The sequence below is a fragment of the Parasteatoda tepidariorum genome, chromosome 5 (assembly GCF_982258835.1).
Source record: "Parasteatoda tepidariorum strain Cologne lab strain chromosome 5, Ptep-v5.0, whole genome shotgun sequence".
In the NCBI taxonomy this organism is placed as follows: domain Eukaryota; kingdom Metazoa; phylum Arthropoda; class Arachnida; order Araneae; family Theridiidae; genus Parasteatoda; species Parasteatoda tepidariorum.
In genome coordinates this window covers 35,840,430-35,860,449 of record NC_141759.1, presented here as the reverse complement: position 1 = coordinate 35,860,449, position 20,020 = coordinate 35,840,430, and the positions used below count along the sequence as shown (strand labels likewise).

The 20,020-nt window shown below is 29.9% G+C and overlaps 1 protein-coding gene across 1 annotated transcript; it reads left to right on the top strand.

Annotated features, from left to right (window-relative positions):
• The first annotated feature begins 369 nt into the window (after positions 1–369).
• Positions 370–17,785, top strand: LOC122270851 (organic cation/carnitine transporter 2). Its single transcript, XM_087163661.1, has 9 exons — positions 370–631; positions 2,928–3,082; positions 3,895–4,066; positions 5,781–5,913; positions 9,282–9,394; positions 10,370–10,581; positions 14,710–14,900; positions 16,634–16,797; positions 17,254–17,785. The coding sequence occupies exons 1-9, from the start codon at positions 579–581 to the stop codon at positions 17,411–17,413; spliced, it is 1,353 nt and encodes a 450-aa protein (XP_087019787.1). The 5' UTR covers positions 370–578; the 3' UTR covers positions 17,414–17,785.
• The last annotated feature ends 2,235 nt before the right edge of the window (positions 17,786–20,020 follow it).

Sequence of the window (20,020 nt, the reverse complement as noted above, 5' to 3'; positions counted from 1 at the left end):
GACAAATATAAATACGGAAATACATATTTTAAGGAAACAGTCGTAAATTATTCAATTACAGGTTTTTCTAGCGGAATAAAACTTTATCAAAGAATTTAGAGCTCCTTCTTTTCAACTAGTTGTATTGAAAACCGTTTTGTGTATCTCATTAGTTTGGTTTCACTCTCAATATCCTTTTAAAAAGTAAAAACACTTTTTTTCTCTGTAAATATTTCATAATTTTAGGTTTTGACAGCTTTTTTGACATTTTGAAATGCTTTTCTAACTTTCACAAATTTTTTGAACCTTATACATAAGAAAAAGATTTTGAAAGAGCATTTATATAAATTTTTCGTTTAGATTTCTCAACATTAATTACTAATATCTGAGAGACACCGTTGGGAAAAAAACTCGTTTAGACTGGCCTGCTTTATACTGCAGTGCCAAGAAGAAAAAGAAAGTTGATATCTAAATGATTTGTAGTAAAGTAATATTCGTTAAGCGAAAAATATTTCTCTTTGCCAATTAACCTTTTTTTTTCCTTTCAGTGGAACTTAGTGTGTAAAGATTCTCATTATGTTCCTCTCATACTTAGTAATATGTTTCAAGGTGTACTCATAGGTACTCCCCTGTTTTCTGCTCTTTCATGGAGGTAATATTTTGTCTCAAATACTCTCAATGTTCGTAGAAAAATTCAACACTGATAGAAAATTCAAGATACCAATTTAATATTTTCAGGTCTGTTTAGACAAAGTTTAAATTTCTTTTTACAAAATGACATACAGTATTCGTCACAAAAATATTAAATGATAAAGGTTTATCTCTTTTTTATTACCGCCATTACATTTTTCTAAGACTAGTGGAGCACTATAACCAATTTATACTTTTGAGAATGAGGTGTGAAAAAGCACAAATAGTATCTCAAAACTGTACATACTGTAGCTTCAGTTTTTTTTTATTATTATTATTTTAATAAAAACCTTCCTAAGTGACGAAAAATAAAATGACCGAAGAAAACATGAGATAAATAAGTGCCAATGACGAAAAAGTCGTTTTACCTAAAATAGCAAATTGACATGACTTAACGAGATAATCGTACAAAGAAATGGGGATAAAAAAGGTGGGGGGAAAGTAGGGTAAGAACCCTAGGTAGCCAAAATATAGAAATTAAGTTGAAATAAATTTCTAAATATTAGGAAAGAATGGGGTGATACAAAGATCATGAACTATATTAATGTAATTTTTCAAAATATGAAATCATTCTCAGGAGTCAAAGTTCGTAGCTGAAAAGCGGTGTAGAATGATTTTGACGGAAGAAAACTCAACACTCTGATTAGAATTCCAAATATTTAAGACAAAGCATTACACGTATACCCTATCTTCATTTAGAAACCTTTATGATTTTGAATAATAATTTGATATATTCTTATTGCTCAAATCAAGACCCACTTATATTACCAGAGCAATCAACAGAGTCTCTTTGTATAAGAAATAATATCCTCAATCATAATACTTCTAAAAAGACTGTCATTTACTGATGACAGTCTTTTTAGAAGTCATCTGTCATCTACTGAGAGCTTTAGTTGACATATTTGATTGCTTTTTTCTATTTTAAGCATTATTCATGGCTTTTTTTTCGATCATTTTTTATACCTTGTCGATTTTTTTTACCTTTTTTAATCATTTATGAATTTTGAAAGATATTTTTCATTTTTAGTGTATTTTCCTTGTCAATTATTTGTTCTTCCTTTTTTCTCTACAAATTAGTATAAATTTCGCAATGAATTTGTTATTCTAAATATCATCCAATAACAAATGTTGATGCTGAACAGTTTTTCAAGGTATAAAAATTTCCTTTCGAACAAATAGAGAAATCTCTCAATTTAAAGAATTTGGCGAAGCCATGTCTTATGAACTCTTTGTCATTATGAACTCTTTCGTCAATGACATCTTCGAGCGAATTGCTGCCGAATCATGTCGCTAAGCCTACTACAACAAACTACGCATCAAATTATTTAATAATGAAATGCAATTATGATTTTTTTTTTTGATAATTGTAACTAAAAATTGATGAATTCTTTACTATTCTAAATATTGTATTAAGTTGCATTTCATTTTATTTATAAATTATTAATTAATAATTATCTTATTTTTACTAAATTTTTAAACGTTAGTTATGAACTATAACTTTCTTTTTACAAAAAAAAAAAATTTTAATATAAAAGATGTTTTCGAAATTTTTAAAGGCATTACATACTTATCATTTTCAAGACATATTTGATGAATGTTAGAGGCTTCATTCAAATTATTGAAAATATTTTGATATTTAGATTAAAAAGAAATTTTACCATTACAATTTAACTTATTAAGGAACAAAAAAAAAAACGACTTGTAAAGTATAAAATGTTTTACATGGTCTCAATAATCTATTCTTTTAAAAACAAAATTCCAAGTTTGAAGGGAATATGCTGAATATTTCCCACATGAATTTGGTATATGCAGAATAATTCCCGTGAATATCTTTACCAATGATCCACTGAAAATTTTTTTTATTACTATTGAAGAGCTGAGTTGACGAATCATGGAAGTAACATTTTCAGATCAGAGTAAGAAAAAAAGTGATGTATCCGAACTATTTTATGATTACTTATTAGAAGGCTGGGCAAATAATTATTTGCCATATTTTATTTATCATTACTTAATTTTGAATATAAATCTTGCAGCCATACTCAAAACTAATGTGGATTACTTTTGCCAAACAATTCCGTTTCATTAAGCAAACACTTATTGATTAGGCTACTTTATATTAATTTCCCTGATTAATATCCCTTATCACCCCTGAAAAATATCAATAATCTACTTCATCCACTAAGCTCTTCATGAGTAATGTTCATGAGAATGCATATTCTTGGTTAAAATATTAAACTTGTAATGTCTTCACTTTATAGGTATGGTCGAAGAGTGACATTTCTTGCATCTGCTGCTTTGGTAGCTGCAAGTGACGTTGGATCCACCCTTGTTCCTGTTTTCTTTTTATGCATCCTGCTTCGAATAGTAGAAGGCATGGCTTTAGCCACAGTATATACTTCTGGCTATTTCATAAGTATGTAAACGTGAATTTTGAAAGATGATTATGTTTAAAGAGTTTACAAATGATCTAAATTTTAGAACTTCATTTTTTGTAAGGCTAAAACAAATGAGCTAATAATCTTGTTTTTATCAAGTAGAAAGCAAAATCGCAGGGAGCATTTTTTTCTTCTTTTTTTTTAATCAATCACCCCGATTCACTCTTCTACAGAGCAGAGAATTCTTCCCACATCTCTGGAAAGTTTTTCGTTTTTGGCCTAACAAAAAGAAAATTATTTTTTCGGTTTTAGTTCACTTAAAAAACGAGTTTTCACCGTTTTTAATTTATTATTTTAGTACGACTTTAAAAGAAAATATTTTAATCAGGCCTAAAATAAAAATGGTATAGCACGTCACTTTCCAATCATTCTTCGATAAATCAGAGAATTCTTCCCACATTTTTTTTAAAAAAAATTTATGCATAATAAAAATAAATAAAGTTTGTTTTTGATTTTGGACCACTTAAATGTTGTAGACTAAAAATGTAGAAAGTAGTTTGATCTGGTCCGAACTAAAACGAAAAATATTAAGCGCATAACTTTTTAATCACCTCCAAATCACTTTTCTTCAACTGTAGAAAATTCTCTCCATATCTTTCGAAAGTTTTTCGCTTTATGCCTAACAGCAAAAACAAAATTACTTGCTCATTTTTTCTATTTGTTATACGCCGGCTTTCAAAATTTTATTTCATTATTTCCATTATCATTAGAATTTTTTACCCACCTATAGCATTTTTTCAGCATTTTATTAAATTAATAATATCATTCATTACAATTTCTTTTCGAATAGTTATGGAACTAGTTCATCCAAAACTGAGAGTGAGGGTAAATGAGATTTCTACTAAATGTTGGTGTGCTGGTAGTTGCCTTGTTCCTTTCCTTGCTTACGCCACAAGATCATGGGTATATTTGACGTCCATAAGCTCATGCAGCGCCCTTCTTATTTTCATTATAGCATTCTGGTAAGTTTTAAGTTTTTCTTCACGCATTATTCGTTAGTCTCCTTGCATCTTGTTAAGTTTCGAACCAAATGGAATCGAACAGAAATTCTACGTTTCAAATGGTATTATTTTTTGTATTTTATTTTATATCCGGCGTAGAGCAGCCGACCCAATTCTGAGATTACGACTAGCAATGTTCAACTCCGTTGTAATTTTAAACCCTACCCAGAAACTCCTGGATCAAGCTTTGAGACAAACTAGCCTTCGTGAAGGACTTTTTGAATGAACTAAAACGCACTTGCGTTTACATCGAAAGGAAAATCATGAAAACTTCCAGCCCTATAAGCCCGACGGCAAGGAGATTTTAACCCATTATTTGTCTACCACTGAGAATATTTTACGTTAGCACTGTGATTGGTGCCAGCCGGGTGCATAATTCTTATCTAGAAGTACTGGAATTCGAGACCGGTATACCTCATTGGGAAGCGCTCGTTATATCCCCTGAGTGAGTGATAGTGTTTTATTACAAACTGTGATAATGTTAATTATCACAAGTATTTGCTTTAATTTTGTTTTCTTAATTTGCTTTACTTTTATTATCTTAACTCTCAATTTATTATTTACGAATTACTGCTTTTAACTTCATTTAACATTCAGTTTACATTTGAAAAATTTATCAATTTATAATGTACATGTTTATTTACTACATTTTTTTTAATTATTAACTATTATAGATTTATTGTATTTTATAATTTTTTTATGCAATTGTAATTTATTTATATTATCAATTAGTGTTTTTTTCCTTTTTCGGTCATGCACTCCCCTCATGTGATATTTCCCAATCTTATTTTTTTGCACGTGCGGTAATCTGATATGCGCTGCACCCATCATCTTGGACCCCTCTTCCTAGCACCTGCGTGGGAGGATTTTGGACCCTTTTTTTAGTTGCAGCTGCATCCGATGGAGAATTAGATAGATATATAGGTTTTTTATGTCTTGTCCCCTTCACCGCGTGACTTTTTTCCTTTTTCTCACACAGCTGTGTACTTTTAATTGCGAACCGGACGGTAATCGTCATTTTTAACCTTTAGCCTTTTTGACCTCGCTTCCCCGTTCACACGAGGGTGTCGTGACCCCCCTTCGACCACGTGTTGTCCTTTACTTGCTCCTTCTATCGGCCAATGGTTTCTTGAGGGGTTGAATTTTGAACAACCCTTATTTTTTTCATTGGTCTACTTTTAAGTTGTCCTACCCCTCGTTTCCCTCATTGGCTTTTTAAGGGTGACCCCCGAGCTTACATAAGGGAGTGCAGGACCGAAAAAGGAAAAAAACACTAATTGATAATATTCTTTTTTAGCTTTGACCTCAACCTTAGAAAACTACAGACTATTTTTTTACACTCTCTTACCTCAATCATTCATATTTATAATTATTTTTTTAAATATAAATAGTATTCACTTTTTTGAGCAGCCTTTCGTGACCTTTGAAAGGCAAAAAGACTATCTTTGCCTCGAGTATACTTCTACATATCTTCCCTTAAGTTATCACCCTGAATTAAAATCCTTTTTTAGTTAATATTTAGTAACAAATTTATTCTTTAAATATTATATAACAAATAAATTAATATTGTATTATATCTAAACTATTTCTATTGTTTAGATTTAATTAAATAGTTTGTTAAAAGTCCTTCATAGTTCTTAAATTTTAAAACATTTTTACATTATTAATTTTTTAGGATACTTCCAGAATCTCCAAGTTGGCTGATCACTCGTGGGAGGTATAAAGATGTTGTCGATATTTTACATTCAATGAACAAACTAAATGGCCTCAAAATTCAAAACATGACTCTCTTATTATATAAAGTACAAGTAAGCAAATTTAACATTTAAACGTTGATTACACAAACCAGGCTAAAAAAATTTAGGATCAGGACAAATTAAATCAAGAGTTCGATTCACTGAAAAGCTTCAAAATTTATTTACGTAAATTGCGTATAAATAACATAAAAGCATTCTATAATTTACATCTACTTAATTTGGCAAAGTTGTTGAAGCTAGAATACCTATAGTTAAAGAAAGTGATGGCAAGCAACTTGAAAACTGGCCAGATTACGGTTGCATTTACTACACTCAGAGATGTTTCCCTTCACCCTGTGGCGAAATCATATTGGTCGCATCTAGTTGCATCTCGTTTTTTTTCTTCTCGCTTTTTCATTTTAATTTTTTCACCAAACACAGGATATTAACTAACGACACCAAAGTTCGAATCTTCAGAGTGATTTTCGAAACTCTTTCGAGAAGCAAAATAAACAAATCCACTGCTTAAAGGCGATGCTATAATTCTAAATAATGCCATCTTGCCGTAAAGAATTTTCTAGCTTTGGAACAGGCAAATAAATTTTATTTAAAAATATTGTTAAACTTTATTAAAAATCACCAATTTGGCGAGATTTTTCCACCTGGATGAAAATCATAAATATTAATGAACATAATTGTCAACTTTTACACATTTTTATGAGCTCAGAAAAGTTTAATATTCGCAAATTAGGTCACAACTGTTTTTCATTAACAAAATATTGTGAAATTTTTTCAGAATGACGAATTACGCCATTTTCATAATCAACATAGATGACGCTCGTTAAATATAGGCAAAAAAGGGATCTAAACGAAACTGTTATAAACTCTCGCAGTTATTTAAATTGCATTATATTCGTTATTTTATGTGAAGGCAAAGCCTCCGAAAGATCAAGAAACTCAGAAGCATTGAAATACAAGCAACTTTTTAGCGAAAAAAACTAATCGTTCTTTCTTTTTTTTCTTTTTACGAAGATGTACAACTTTTTGGCATTTAATAACTTAAATAGCTAATATCGCTATTGTAGGTTTTAGAAGCTAAATTAGTTCACAACATTTAGTGCTGCAAATTTTTAATATAACAAGTATCGTAACTGTAAAAATCAGAGCCTTTTTACTACGAGAGAGCGCATTGAAAAATTAGGCTGTGATAAAGGAGGTTGTCTAAGTTGATGTGCCAAAGATAAGGAACCATGCTGAATAACTTTTGATCTAATGATCAGAATTTCACGCTCTATGACTTAATGGCTCGAGAGGATAATCTCAAATATAATCATTAGGTCGCACGATATTTTAAGTTACGAAATCAGACACAAAAACGTATTTTCTTTGAATAATCATACCTTTTTTTATCGTCGGATTCGAAAATCTGACCCCCAAAATTTAGGGGGTAATGGCAATCTGAAAAAATGGTCCCAATAGTTTGGTCAAGAGAGCGCTCCAAAGTTTGGAACCATTCATGCTAATTTTACTTCTTGCGTATTTCTCTATATCTCGAGAATTTTTAAGCGAATTTGAAAATGTTTACTCACAATTATAAAATTTCAAAGATAATTCCATTCAGAAAGTAACTTTAAGCACATATTTATTATTTTTTATTAATTTATTTAGAATGCTCAAAAAAATTTGAATTGTAAGGTATACAATTTTTGCATCATTTTAAAGAATGTAAATTTATATGGAAAAATATAAGATTTGAGCGAAATCGGTCGAAAAATTCTTGATAAATTAAATTTCAAACAAAACCTTTTAAATATGTCAACTGGATACGAATTTTTTTTCAAATTAAAATTCTTAGCTTTATTTTACGTTTTGCATTTTCATAGTGTCCCAAAATTCATGCAAAAATAATTTTGCTAGAAAACTTAGTGAATTATTATTGATTTTTTAAATATATAATATGGGGTTACATATGAAATACCATATGACGTAAGTGGAATTCGTGATTTTGTTGGCACATATACATGTTTTTGTTGATCTTTTAGGTGACTATTTTGCATAAATGTGGCTCAATTTCGTTAATTTTCGCCTTAAAAAAATTGATGGTTAAGGACTTGTTGTTATAAACGTTAGACGTTTGAAGAAAAAAAAATACCCAAGAAATGCTTGTCAACACTTTACTAAAATTCACCTAGCTGTGCCCACGCTTATATTGCAGAAATGATGCCAATTCAAATCCTATATGAACTTCGCAACATTTAAATTATAAATACAAGGATGCCACAGGCGACTAAAAATGCGAAAACAGAAGTTTAAGTCATTTTTGTTTATTACCCAAATGGCGAAATGGGTCTTGGTTTGGATTTGACGACATATACACACTTTTCAACTGTGTTCAAGAGTAATAGTAAACAGTGCGCATGCGTCGTCATTGCAGGCGTTGCTATGGCGACCACTGCTGTTTTTATTTTCATTTTCACTAGCAGGTATTTTTAATGTATTTACATAATAATAATTTAAAACATTTTCATATTCTTTTTATTATTAACGTATAATTACTGGCTTGACAGTAATTTTAATATAAATATGAATGCTGAAGAAGGAAAAGTATTTTGTGACGTCTTGAAACGCGTACATAGGCAGGATATGAAAATCAATCCGACGACAAACATCAATGGATGGTGTTTTCTGTAGAAATGTAAACAATAACAATCTCGAGCTGTATGCCTGCTCTAGTTCCGGTTAGAAAGTTTGCAGCTACTTACTACAGCTTATTCTGCGAGGCGATGTTTTCAAACGGATAATTTTGCTTTCAATAAAAGAAATAAATTAGATTATTTCTGAGCTCAAATCTGCCGTATTTCATAAGATATTAATGTTATTATGTAATTCTGGAGAGTTTGAAGTGAAAATTTGTTTTAATTATTTAGAGATATATTGTTAAAAAAGTAACATGGTTGCTAGATTTTGAATAACTCGCTTTTTTGGCAGTCTTGATATGGCCTCTTTCCATAAGTTTATTACTGTTTGTTCTTGTTGCAAGCTGTGCACCATCTTACGTTAGTGTTAACACTTTTAGCATTGTAAACACAAGTAAGTAATCAAATACATTGTTTGCTAGAATCTCAAAACACAATGATGCCAAATGGCTTTAAAATACAATGGAAACAGTAACCCGGAAATTTAGGCGGTACCGAGCTTGCAGCGTTCCTTAGTGTAGAAAACACCATCCATTGAGACAGTTTTTGCAACCCATGATCTGAAATGTTGTGGCGTTTAACAGAATCACATCTCTTTCAATCTCTGGTAATAAAATTTTGAATTTTAATTAGACACCACTTTTTACATTTTTAGTCACCTGTGGTTGGTAACCCAGTAAATATACCAAATATCGTATGCAAAACTATCGAAACATTACAATATCTTCTATTATTCTTCCTTAGATAATTGGAGATATATATAAAAGAGAAACTCGCCCGAAGCCTAAACTTACCATTAAGACCATTTTCAAATATCCATTATTGAGAAAGAGGCTCATACTGATTGTAATATGTTGGTAATATATTTTTTATTATCTGACTGAGTTAATTCAATTGGCAGTATCTTGTTATACACAATGATATTATCTATATATTTTCCATGATTCATGATAAAACCTCCTGAATTTTTGAAAATTCTTTAACGCCAAAAAACGCTTTTCCGTTAACTCTGAATGCAATTTTAAAGAAATATGGATAACTTGATACGCGTGTTAGTAAAAATAAGAATTGATCAAAATACATTTTTAGGATAATAGACATAACGTGAAATGAACGTTTGAAGGAATGTAGACATAGGTCAAAATTTGTATTGAAAAAGACGGACTTTCGCAAAAGTCGAGTAAAATAAGTTCGACGTATCGAAAAAAGCACATTTTTTAAATAACCTTTTAACAGCCGAACTCATATTTTGTAAGAATACGAAAAGAGCCCTTTGAAGAGAAGTTAGAACAATTGTGATTAAGCTTAGTGAATATTATATTCATTTAGTAACCAACTCTGTTTATAAATATAACAATATTGAATTTTAATAATTAAATATGAACTTTATTATTTAAATATTTTGGTGAATCAACAACTGTCTTTCTTATCCAAAATTAGCGTTAACAGTAAAATAATTGAAATATCAATGTTTATCATTATGAAAAAGAGACACGTTCCAAAAATGGAACATTGGCATTTGGGGTCGATAATCGAAATACACTGGTGTAAGAAGTTAAGAGAATTTGCAGACTTGGTCGATTATCTCTAGAACTACGACGGGACCGATTTTAATGAAATTTGATCTGTACATACATTGATACAATACAAAACAAATAAAGATTCAAACATTTTAATACACAAGCTCGATCGTGTGTATTAAAATCAATCATAAACATTCAATTTGTTTGTCTTCCTTTTTGGCAAAAATGTTAAAGATACTTAAGAGTGTTCTCTACGGAACACCCTGAAATTAAAATAATGATCAAATGTTCTACGTATTTCCATTCTAGGATGTGTGTTTCTATTCCCTACTTCGGTCTTAACATGAACACGCGGAACTTAGATGGTAATCAATTCATGAACTTCCTCCTGGCTGTAGGCATTGAAACTCCTATTCATTTCTCCTCATGGATACTATTGACGTTTACTTGTAGAAGGGTCACAACATTAACAGGATTTTCCATCGCAGCCTTTATTTTGTTTTTCCCTTATCCTTTTAGAAGTAAGAATAACAAGGGAAGCCCATTGTTTACAAATGGTGCGAACTTTTATTGATTTGAAAATCAATTTGTAAAACAAAGTGTGAAAATACATTCGGGTTCACTAAGTAAGCATAGTCTGTTTTGCGGACGTGTATCTAGTCTAACCTCGTTAGACCCAATGTATCCATTAGGATACATATTAAATTACAAGATACTCACAACCTGGAAAAAGTGAAAGAGTGGTAATGAATATTTCTCAAGACTGCTTAAAACTTCATAAAGTAATCATAGAAAATTCATAAAAAAAGTTTTTAAAAATCAGTTTTGAAATTTTCACACTACGATAAGTGAAAGGAAAATATTTTTTTCAGATATGAATTCTTCAAAGTATGTATATTTTTAAACAAATTAGCTACCATTTTAAAATAATTTCCAGGCCGGACTTGAGGGTGCCATTTCGGGTCTGAAGAGGTTAAACCACAAAAAAAAAAAAAAAAAAAAAAAGCAATTTTCGTCGAAGATTTTTTAGTTTCATTTTTAAAGTGGTTACAAAATATATATATAAACGCTAATATTTTGTTTTTATCTCTGTTTAAAATTGTTGATTGATAATGATTTTGGCTAAAACTATGCATGCTAACTTTTAACTTATTCATGTGTAGTGGTGTGGAAAGTAAGTTTAAAAGAAGAAGATGGAGCTACCACTAGAATAAATTTTTACGAAAAGAGCAGAAAGCTGACAGCCCTGCAAAATGTTGGCAAAATTAACCGAAATTCTGCAAATTGTAGTTTGTAGTTCTCTACCGTTTTGCTTTTAAAATATTTTGTCTAATCCGGAGCAGTTGGCATGTATGCGTGGTTATATAACTGCTCCGCTTTCTTCAAAAGTGTTAATATATTGGAAGTGAATTAAATAGTAAAACTTGTGGAATAATTACGCATGATCTTTAAGAAATATCACCACGAGATAATTTCAATAAAGTTACATTTGATATGATACTTTGCGCTTTTGATATGTAGTGGTTTAAAAATTACTTTAAATGCTTAACTAAAAAAAGTAAATTAAAGCTTGACGCCACTAAAGAAACATTTTTTTTTCAAGTGGAGAAAGTTGGCATATCTGCTGGGTGCTTACACAATCACCATATAACACATAGAGACCATTAAATAAAGCAGTTACTAAGCATTTAAGTCTTAAAAAGTTTAGCTCGCGGGATGGTAGATAATTTATGGAGCCATTAAAGCACTTTCGAGAGCAAAGGGTTAAAAAGTAGCACAGCCTCCAACTTATGGAATTTCTGTAAATAAGTTCTGTTTCTGTTGATATCTGTTTGGCTTATAACCAGTTTCGCTCATAAACCAAAAAGAAAATTGATAAAAGTGCCAGAAGAAAATTGATCTTGCTTTAATATTTATACATATGCATACCTGCCAACTTTTACGCATTTGGCGTAAAATTTTATTTCCATGTTTAAAGTGGTAGTAAAATGTATGCTTCCTTGCATTTATAAACTTAATTTATTATCTTTCATATCCACCACTCTGTTTTTAAAAAAAATTAATGATATATAATACTATGTAATACTGTTGCGATAGTCCGTATATGCCTATGCCATAAATTGTACTTTAAATTCCATTTTACTACCACTGGTGAAAATCATCTTTGGTAGGATTAAAAGGTGACAGGTATGCATACCTGCCAACTTTTAATCCTTTCCATTATAATTTTTCCCAGTGGTATTAAAATGGAATTTAAAACTTCAATTTTAAGCAAACAAATACGTTGTATTTGAGAAAACTTAAGTTGACAACCATGATAGTAACGCATATTTATATATGTGCTTAATTTTTGTAAGAATAGTGGTGATCAAAATCATTTAAAAATTAAATTTATAAGAGAAAAAATAATATATATTTACTACCACTTTAAATATGAAAATAAAATCTTCCGGAAGAGTTGGCAGGTATGGGTATGCATTTGATGAATTAGTATGCGGTGGTTACCAAAAAAGTAACAGAAACTAATCTTATACATTAATTAAACAGATTTTAGGACAAATATATGCTACCACTATAAGATTTTGTATTAAATGGCTATTGTGTAAATTTGTTTACTGAAATGAGTCTCAGGCGTGGGGACAATCAATTGGTAACCTTAGTGTAATGAGTGATCCAGTGACGAGTGGTATTGCCAGGACACCTGGATCATCACTATAATAGAGTCACAGACAAGGTAGATGCTTGACTAACGCTTATATAATCTTTTCTTTGCCGATGACAAATTTTCTCGTCAATCTCGTGTAAATGTGAAAATAGTTGTATTTATTTTATATTATCTCTCTATTATTTTATTTCTCTATTGTTTTCTATTTTATTACTTTTGCGTATGTATAAATATTATTCTGACCCCTGTAAATATTATATTATTATATTCTAATCTAATTTAATCTTAATTATGTTTAATTTCCCATTGATTTCATCACATGTTCAACCAATTCCCCCTCATGACTTTTTTATTTGGTGCTTGGCAAAAATCCGATGAATAAGTTAATGCGGCTTTGCTGCAGCGCACTGAGATTTTTGCTATGTTCTCACGTTCTAAAAACTGATGGTTTTCATTGCATAATGGTCAAACTCTACTACTTTTAAAAACCCATGCGAATGTGTTTAGTTTTAGGAGGAGGTGGCTTTATGTTATAGCATTTGACTCAACCAATACACTACCTATCAACATATTTCCTGTGGTACTAAACTATAGCTGTAATGTAGTGTTTCCCAAACTTATGACTTTTATGTACCCTTTCTAAATTTTTCGTAACGCTGTGTACCACTAATAAAAAAATGAATGTATTTTTTACTATAAAAAAATTGTACAAAAGTTAAAAATCACAACTGGCTGTTGACACCACTATTAATTAATTAACTGTTAACTCTAAAAATAGTCAATTGAAAAATACATAATCGTAAATTTTCATGGCTAGCTAAAAATAACTTTTTAACTAAAATGTTTTGAAATTTTCGTTTGTTGCAAGATATTTCGCATAAAAACGCGTACCCCAGCTAAACTGCTCCCGTACCCCTGGGGGTACGCGCTCCACATTTTGGGAAACACTGCTGTAATGGAATTATTGCATGATTAACTATACTTTTTTAAATAATTAATATGTTGTGAAAGACAAAATTCTTTTAATATTTATTTATGAAAATGATAGTGAGTGTCACGGCTCGTGAATTCAAACCCGTCTCTACTTTAACAGAGGTACACTTTTTTGTTAAAGAAGTTTTTCATGATTTTAACGTTATTCATTATGAATATTTGTTAATTCTTCCCATTTTTTGTAAATATTTTTCCTTCTTGTAATTTTCGTTTCCCTACTTGTAAATATGTCTTGAACTTTTCTATACATTCAATTATTTGTTACTTATTACCATGGCAAAGTGCCATTCTTTTTTCTCTACCTTGATCTGTGACATTATTTGTTGCATTTTATGTAATCTGTCTATTGTTTTTGCATATGTTCTCATTACAGGATGAATGAGAAAAGGGCCATTATTGGCCTCAGGAGCCCATCTAGGCCAACCAGATCATAAAATAGAATTTGTAACTTTAAATTGAAAGTTATAAAAAGAATTTTGTAGCTTCTTAATTAGAACATTAACAGCACTATTGAAACTTCCTAAGAATTGCACGAACATTGCCCAGGCCTCTCAGTAATCCACCAAAATCATTTTAGTGGTAGCAAAATTTGTATCGTGCATTATGTTCCTTGTTTTAGAAAGTTTATCGTAAAACAATCACGATTAAAGGAATAATTCTTAATCTCAAATACATGGATATTCCGGTTAAAAAGAAAAGTTGTTGCTCATTCAGAGAAACTTTCATTTGCCTTAGAGGGTTCTTTACCACACCACGTGAATATTTTTGGTAAACCAATTGAAACATAATGCTTGTAAATAAATTTACAACACGGCAAACTGAAACATCAAGCTCATAAGTAAATCTAACTTCACGGCAAGTTGAAACATCTAGCTCTTACATCTACTAAACGAGAATATAATTTACCTTATTTGTAAGAATTGTGAGCTACTTTTTTTTATAATATAAATGATAATTTTTATTAATTTTGCTTAAAAATTTTTTGTTGCAGAATATCAACGATTTAATATCATAGTAACAATAATAGCTAAAGCTGGTGTAAGTATAGCGTACAATGCTTTGTACGCTTTTTGTCCAGAGTTACCAGATTTACTCCCAGTTCCACTCAAGTCTTTGGGCATAAAACTTAGTTTTTTTGCAGGAACTTTTGCAGCGTGCTTTTCTTCGTATATTGTATTTCTGGTAAGAAAATTCACAAAATAATTGAAGTTAAAGTTTTGATTTTATGTTTATATTTTTATTTTTTTAAGACTTTCGCAAAATTAATTACCTTTCGTCAAAAAAATAAATAAATTTTAAAAAAATCCCCACAAAGCATTGAAATTAGAGAACAATTTGCAAAAATGTAAAAATGGTTTTGGCAGTTATCTCATTAAAATTATTTATGATTGGTCGCAACGTCGTGTTAAAAATTAAAAAAAAAAAAAAATTCGTCGAGAGAATTACGACATAGTCATAATTCAATTCTTACTATCAAACTATGACTCTTCTCCATTATATGTAACTTTATCTTTAACTCGTTTTAATCATGAATTATTTAGGAAAAAAACATAACAGATAAGAATTGACTGCTAAAATCATAAAACAGATTCTTGAATATATTTGGTTAATGTGCTGCTATTGCTGCGCTACTAAATGCGACTGCAGTGCAAGTAAATTGTTAGAGTGTGATGATTGAATTCTAATGCAGAGCTATGGAACGATTGCTGCACCAATAAAGTCATAATTAAAATCTACTGCAGCGTCATGCACTTGTAGTGGTAAAATAGTGAAGAAAATTGACCCTGGATATGGCCTTTTTTCTTGAAATTTCGATTAAATAAAAATATTTCCAAAATTTATTTGAGAGAATTTAACATTATCATACCCACTAACATTTGAAGTTTCTGCAAAATATTCTTCCGCAGGTAATACACAAAAGCAAAAAAATCCAAAACTAGTGGCATTTTAATCAAACTTTTATCAACACTTAAAGCATGACCATTTGTCAAACTGAAATTTGACATGTTTGTTTAAGTTAGTTGAATGTAGTAGCCGGCAAAATCTTTTTAATTTGAATTTAATACAATATGAAGCATAGCACCTTAGCTACTACCATTTGGCAAAATATATTCTGAAACTAAGAAAATTCTATAGTAATTGTAAGATGGAGAGCATACATGTATTTTATTGGTTAGGTAGAATATTTTGACAACCGTGGCATGTTAATAACTTTAGTGATAATTATTTGAGTCTCTAACTTCCAGTTTTGATAATATTGGATTAGAATACAATATAAAGCTTAAATATTTTGTCAGTCTTTAACAGAAGTTTGAAACCATTTATCATTTTTATTGGGTACTGTAGCTACTACATTATAGTATTTTTAGGGTCTAAGAATCTCTGAATCTTTACTCAAAAATGTATTTTGGCTTCATAATTGAATCAACTATTTTTTTTTTTTCTTTTAACGTTTTGTAAAACTGTGTCAACACCTTTGGCATTCGAATTAAAATTCAAAGTTTAACTCCTATAAATTAAAATAAATAAGCGCAAATTTATAAAAAAAAAATAATTGGTTGGCAATTAAGAACGTTTTGCGTATTCTATTTTGAATTTAAAATAATTTTTCGCAATGCAAAAAAAAAAAAAAAAATGGTACATGTTTAAATATTTATTATATGTTTACATAACAATCAGCAAATTTTCAGAAAAAATTATAAAATTATTATTTAATTAAAATTATAAAATTATTTTTTAAGGAATTGGAATCATACACAAAAATTTACTTTTACTTTATTAGGTTTCAAAAAGTAAATTATTAAAAAGCATATTAATTAATGAAGCATTCTTGCTCTTTAAAATAAATTTATTATGCAATAAATTGCTTATAAATATTAAAAATGATACTTTATTTGCATATTTAAAATTTTTAGAACCAGTTTGGTGGATTCGTACCTTTTTATGTATTCGGTAGTCTTATGGTCATCGCAGTCTTATGCGCCCTATTTCTTCCTGAAACGGATGGTCAAAAAATTCCTAAAACTGTGGAAGAGGCTGAAGAGTTTGAAAAAAATTACAATCCTTGTACTTGTGAATGGTATGAAATTACTTTTTAGTGATTCATTGAATTTCCTTTAATTAGTAGCCTATTTCTGACGATATAAGCAGAGATGATTTTTCCTAAAGATTTGTAAAATTGTTTTTTTTAACACAATCAGCATTTTCTGGAATTCTCTCATCAATAAATGCACTGTCAATCAATTATTTTAGTTAAACAAAATTTTAGCGACACAACTGTGAATTTTTTTTTTTTTTTTTTTTTTTTTTTTTTTTTTTTTTTTTTTGCCCGCTAAGAAAATTTATATTTTAGCAATTGTACATGAATAAGACTTTCTTATCTCCTTTAAAAGTAAAAAATATATTTTTAAACTTCAGTTTTTACATATTTTAGTGTATTTTTTAACATTTTTTTTTTTAATTTACCTCTCTAATAAATATATTTGCTATGGATTGAAAATAAATTCATAACTGTGAATTTTTCTCTAAATTTCAGTATTAATTGGAGACAAATTAGAAGACCAAATACTGATGAACCACATTCTGATCATTTACATTCTGATGAATTACATTCTGAGAAATCATATTCTGATAAATCAGATTCAGGTAAACATATATTAGCGTCTCCTCCCACTATAATGTTTGGACAACTGTGAAAAAACTAGCAATCATAAGGAAGAAAAACAAACGCTCAACAACAACGCACCAACCATATGACCAACAAACAATTGCTCATGTACAGATGAAATTTAATACAAATTGATCCGAGAAATTTACTTGAATATTTTTCTCTTCGTAAAATAAGAAAACACAGAAATGAATATGTACATTTATGAAAACTAACTTAAAATGAATTGTTCTTTCTATGACGACTAAATATCACTGTTTATGTATCCTACTTATCATCAAAATCCTATTTCATGTTCATTGGTTTTACAGAGGAATGTTGGAAGAATTTTATCTTATTTGCAGAATTTTTCTTGACGTCGATAAAAATATATAATTATCATTAATAAAGTTTTCTATTTTTCTGTAAATAAAATTCTTTTATGTGTTTATTTATTTATTGTAACATGAATCTTCATTAAAATAAGCTATAGACTTAAAACAATGCAATAGGTGAAACAAATATTTAATTTAAAAGACCATAACTTGAGAATTGGTTGTGAAGAATTTTCTTTAATTTGCAATAATAGGCTATATACAGAGTGACAAGAAGATAATTTACTTTTAAAAAAAATGACGAAAAGTAATTTTTCTTATTAGCTTCTTAGAGATTTGTTTAGATTAGCTTTGACATAAAAGGCAATACAGATTTTCAATTAAGCTTTATTCTACCATTTGTAAATGTTTATTTAGTATAAACCAAGGGTCACTAAAGTACAAATTGGATTTCGATCGCCATCAGTTGCATTTTATACTAAATTTTAGCAAATCTAAAAAGTGAAACTTAATTTAACGAGTTAGTAGTGGGAAAAATCAGTTCTCCCCGAGAGTTATTGCACAATTAAATTGGGCCGTGCTAAGGAAAAATGATTCCTGCTCATGAGTAGGCAAAATGATGAAAGAAAAGTGTAGTGATGAATAAAGCAGGAAAACTCATGAGGAAGGATTGGGGCGAAATTTTGAGGAAAAAATGATTATCGTCCAACCCGATTTTAAAATTTTATTTTTGATCAGCATCAAAAACTAAATTTTTTTCAGAAATTTTTACGAGATGTAAATGAATACTTGTGATTGCATGAAAATTTTTTATACTATTTCAATCAAATGCTTGCTCTTGAAAATTTTATACTTTGAAATTCATTTATCTCTGAATTATCTTTCAGATATAAACCGATGCGCACCTCTGATCTTCACTTGTGCTGTTGAGACGGTTCCTTACTTTAAAAAAATAAAAGTAGTAGCCATTTGTTTCTTTATTAACGTTCTTCAGAACCGGAAAAAGTTCTGCCTGCCATACGTATGAATAATATAAAAATCTATATTTAGGCCTTTTCAAAGTTAAAGTGGTAAGTACCAGAAAGAAATATCTACTTAGATTAAATATATACTTCCATCTATTTCGAAAACGTTATTTTTATACCATATTGTTAGTTAAAATTCCATCATTAACGAACCCTTTAATTTGTAACCTATGATTCTTTCTCAAATTCTGCTTTATGAAAAATCTGAAACAATAATATGGTAATAAAAAACGAAACCTTCCTGTAAAAGGGCAATTTTGTGTCACTGTATAATATTAAGACGTATGAAAACCAATCAAAACCACTAGAAAAGTGAGATTTTCTTATACTTTACCACCAAATACAGAGGTGCCAACTGCTCATGATTCCAAAAACATTTAAAAAAACAGTAGAGAACTACAAACTAAAATTTGTGAGTCGTGATGGCTTAGAGAATAGAGCGTTCGCCTTCCAATGAGGTGAACCGGGTTCAAATCCCAGCAATGGCTGGATGATACGAATCCTACATCCGGATTGCACCGACCACAGTGCTGACGTAAGAATATCCTCAGTGGTAGACGGATCATGGGTTAGAGTCCCTTTGCGTCTTGCTAACCGTGGATGGTCTTCGTGATTTTCCTCCCCATTTGACGCAAATGCTGGTTAGTTTCATCAAAAAGTCTTCCACTGAGGCAAATTTCTCCGAATACTTGATTCAGAAGTTTTCTGGATTAGGTTGAAAATTACAAGGCTACGTAGTTGAACATTAGTAGTCGTAAATCCAAAAATTGGGTCGGCAGTTCAACGATGGTTATAAAACTAAAAATTTCAGATTTTCGATAAATTTTGCTGACGTTTTAAAAGACTCAACACGGCTTAACTGTAACAAAGTGGAGCTTCATATAAGCTTTTCAATTATTTGGAATTAGTAGCGAGTAAAAACCCTATAAATCAAATTTACTAAACCAATCATACATTAAAAGACTACCACTGGAAAATATTTATCCTCTGTCGGGAGCAAGTTGGTATCTCTGCAAATGTTCAGCTTTGATCCTGCATATTTTTGCATCAAATCGATATATTATTTTGAAAAAGCACTACCTTCAAAATAAGGCTAAAACTATAAAATCTACATACAAGGATTGGACAAAATATAAAAACTCTATACTAACACAAATGGAAACATTTTTTTTTCAGTAGCAAATGTTTTGGAAGATTTTACACAGCAAAACTGAATCACGGATTTTCCTATTCTTAACATGGCAATCAAAAACTCGCACTCTTAGATTTCTTCATTTACACATTAAGTAGATAATA

Bases quoted from the DNA above. Each gene is read 5' to 3' on its own strand.
- LOC122270851 (XM_087163661.1), top strand. From the start codon at position 579: ATGTTTCAAGGTGTACTCATAGGTACTCCCCTGTTTTCTGCTCTTTCA. The intron at 632-2,927 runs GTAATATTTTGT...TTCACTTTATAG, and splicing joins TTTTCTGCTCTTTCATGGAG to GTATGGTCGAAGAGTGACAT. The intron at 4,067-5,780 runs GTAAGTTTTAAG...TTAATTTTTTAG, and splicing joins ATTTTCATTATAGCATTCTG to GATACTTCCAGAATCTCCAA.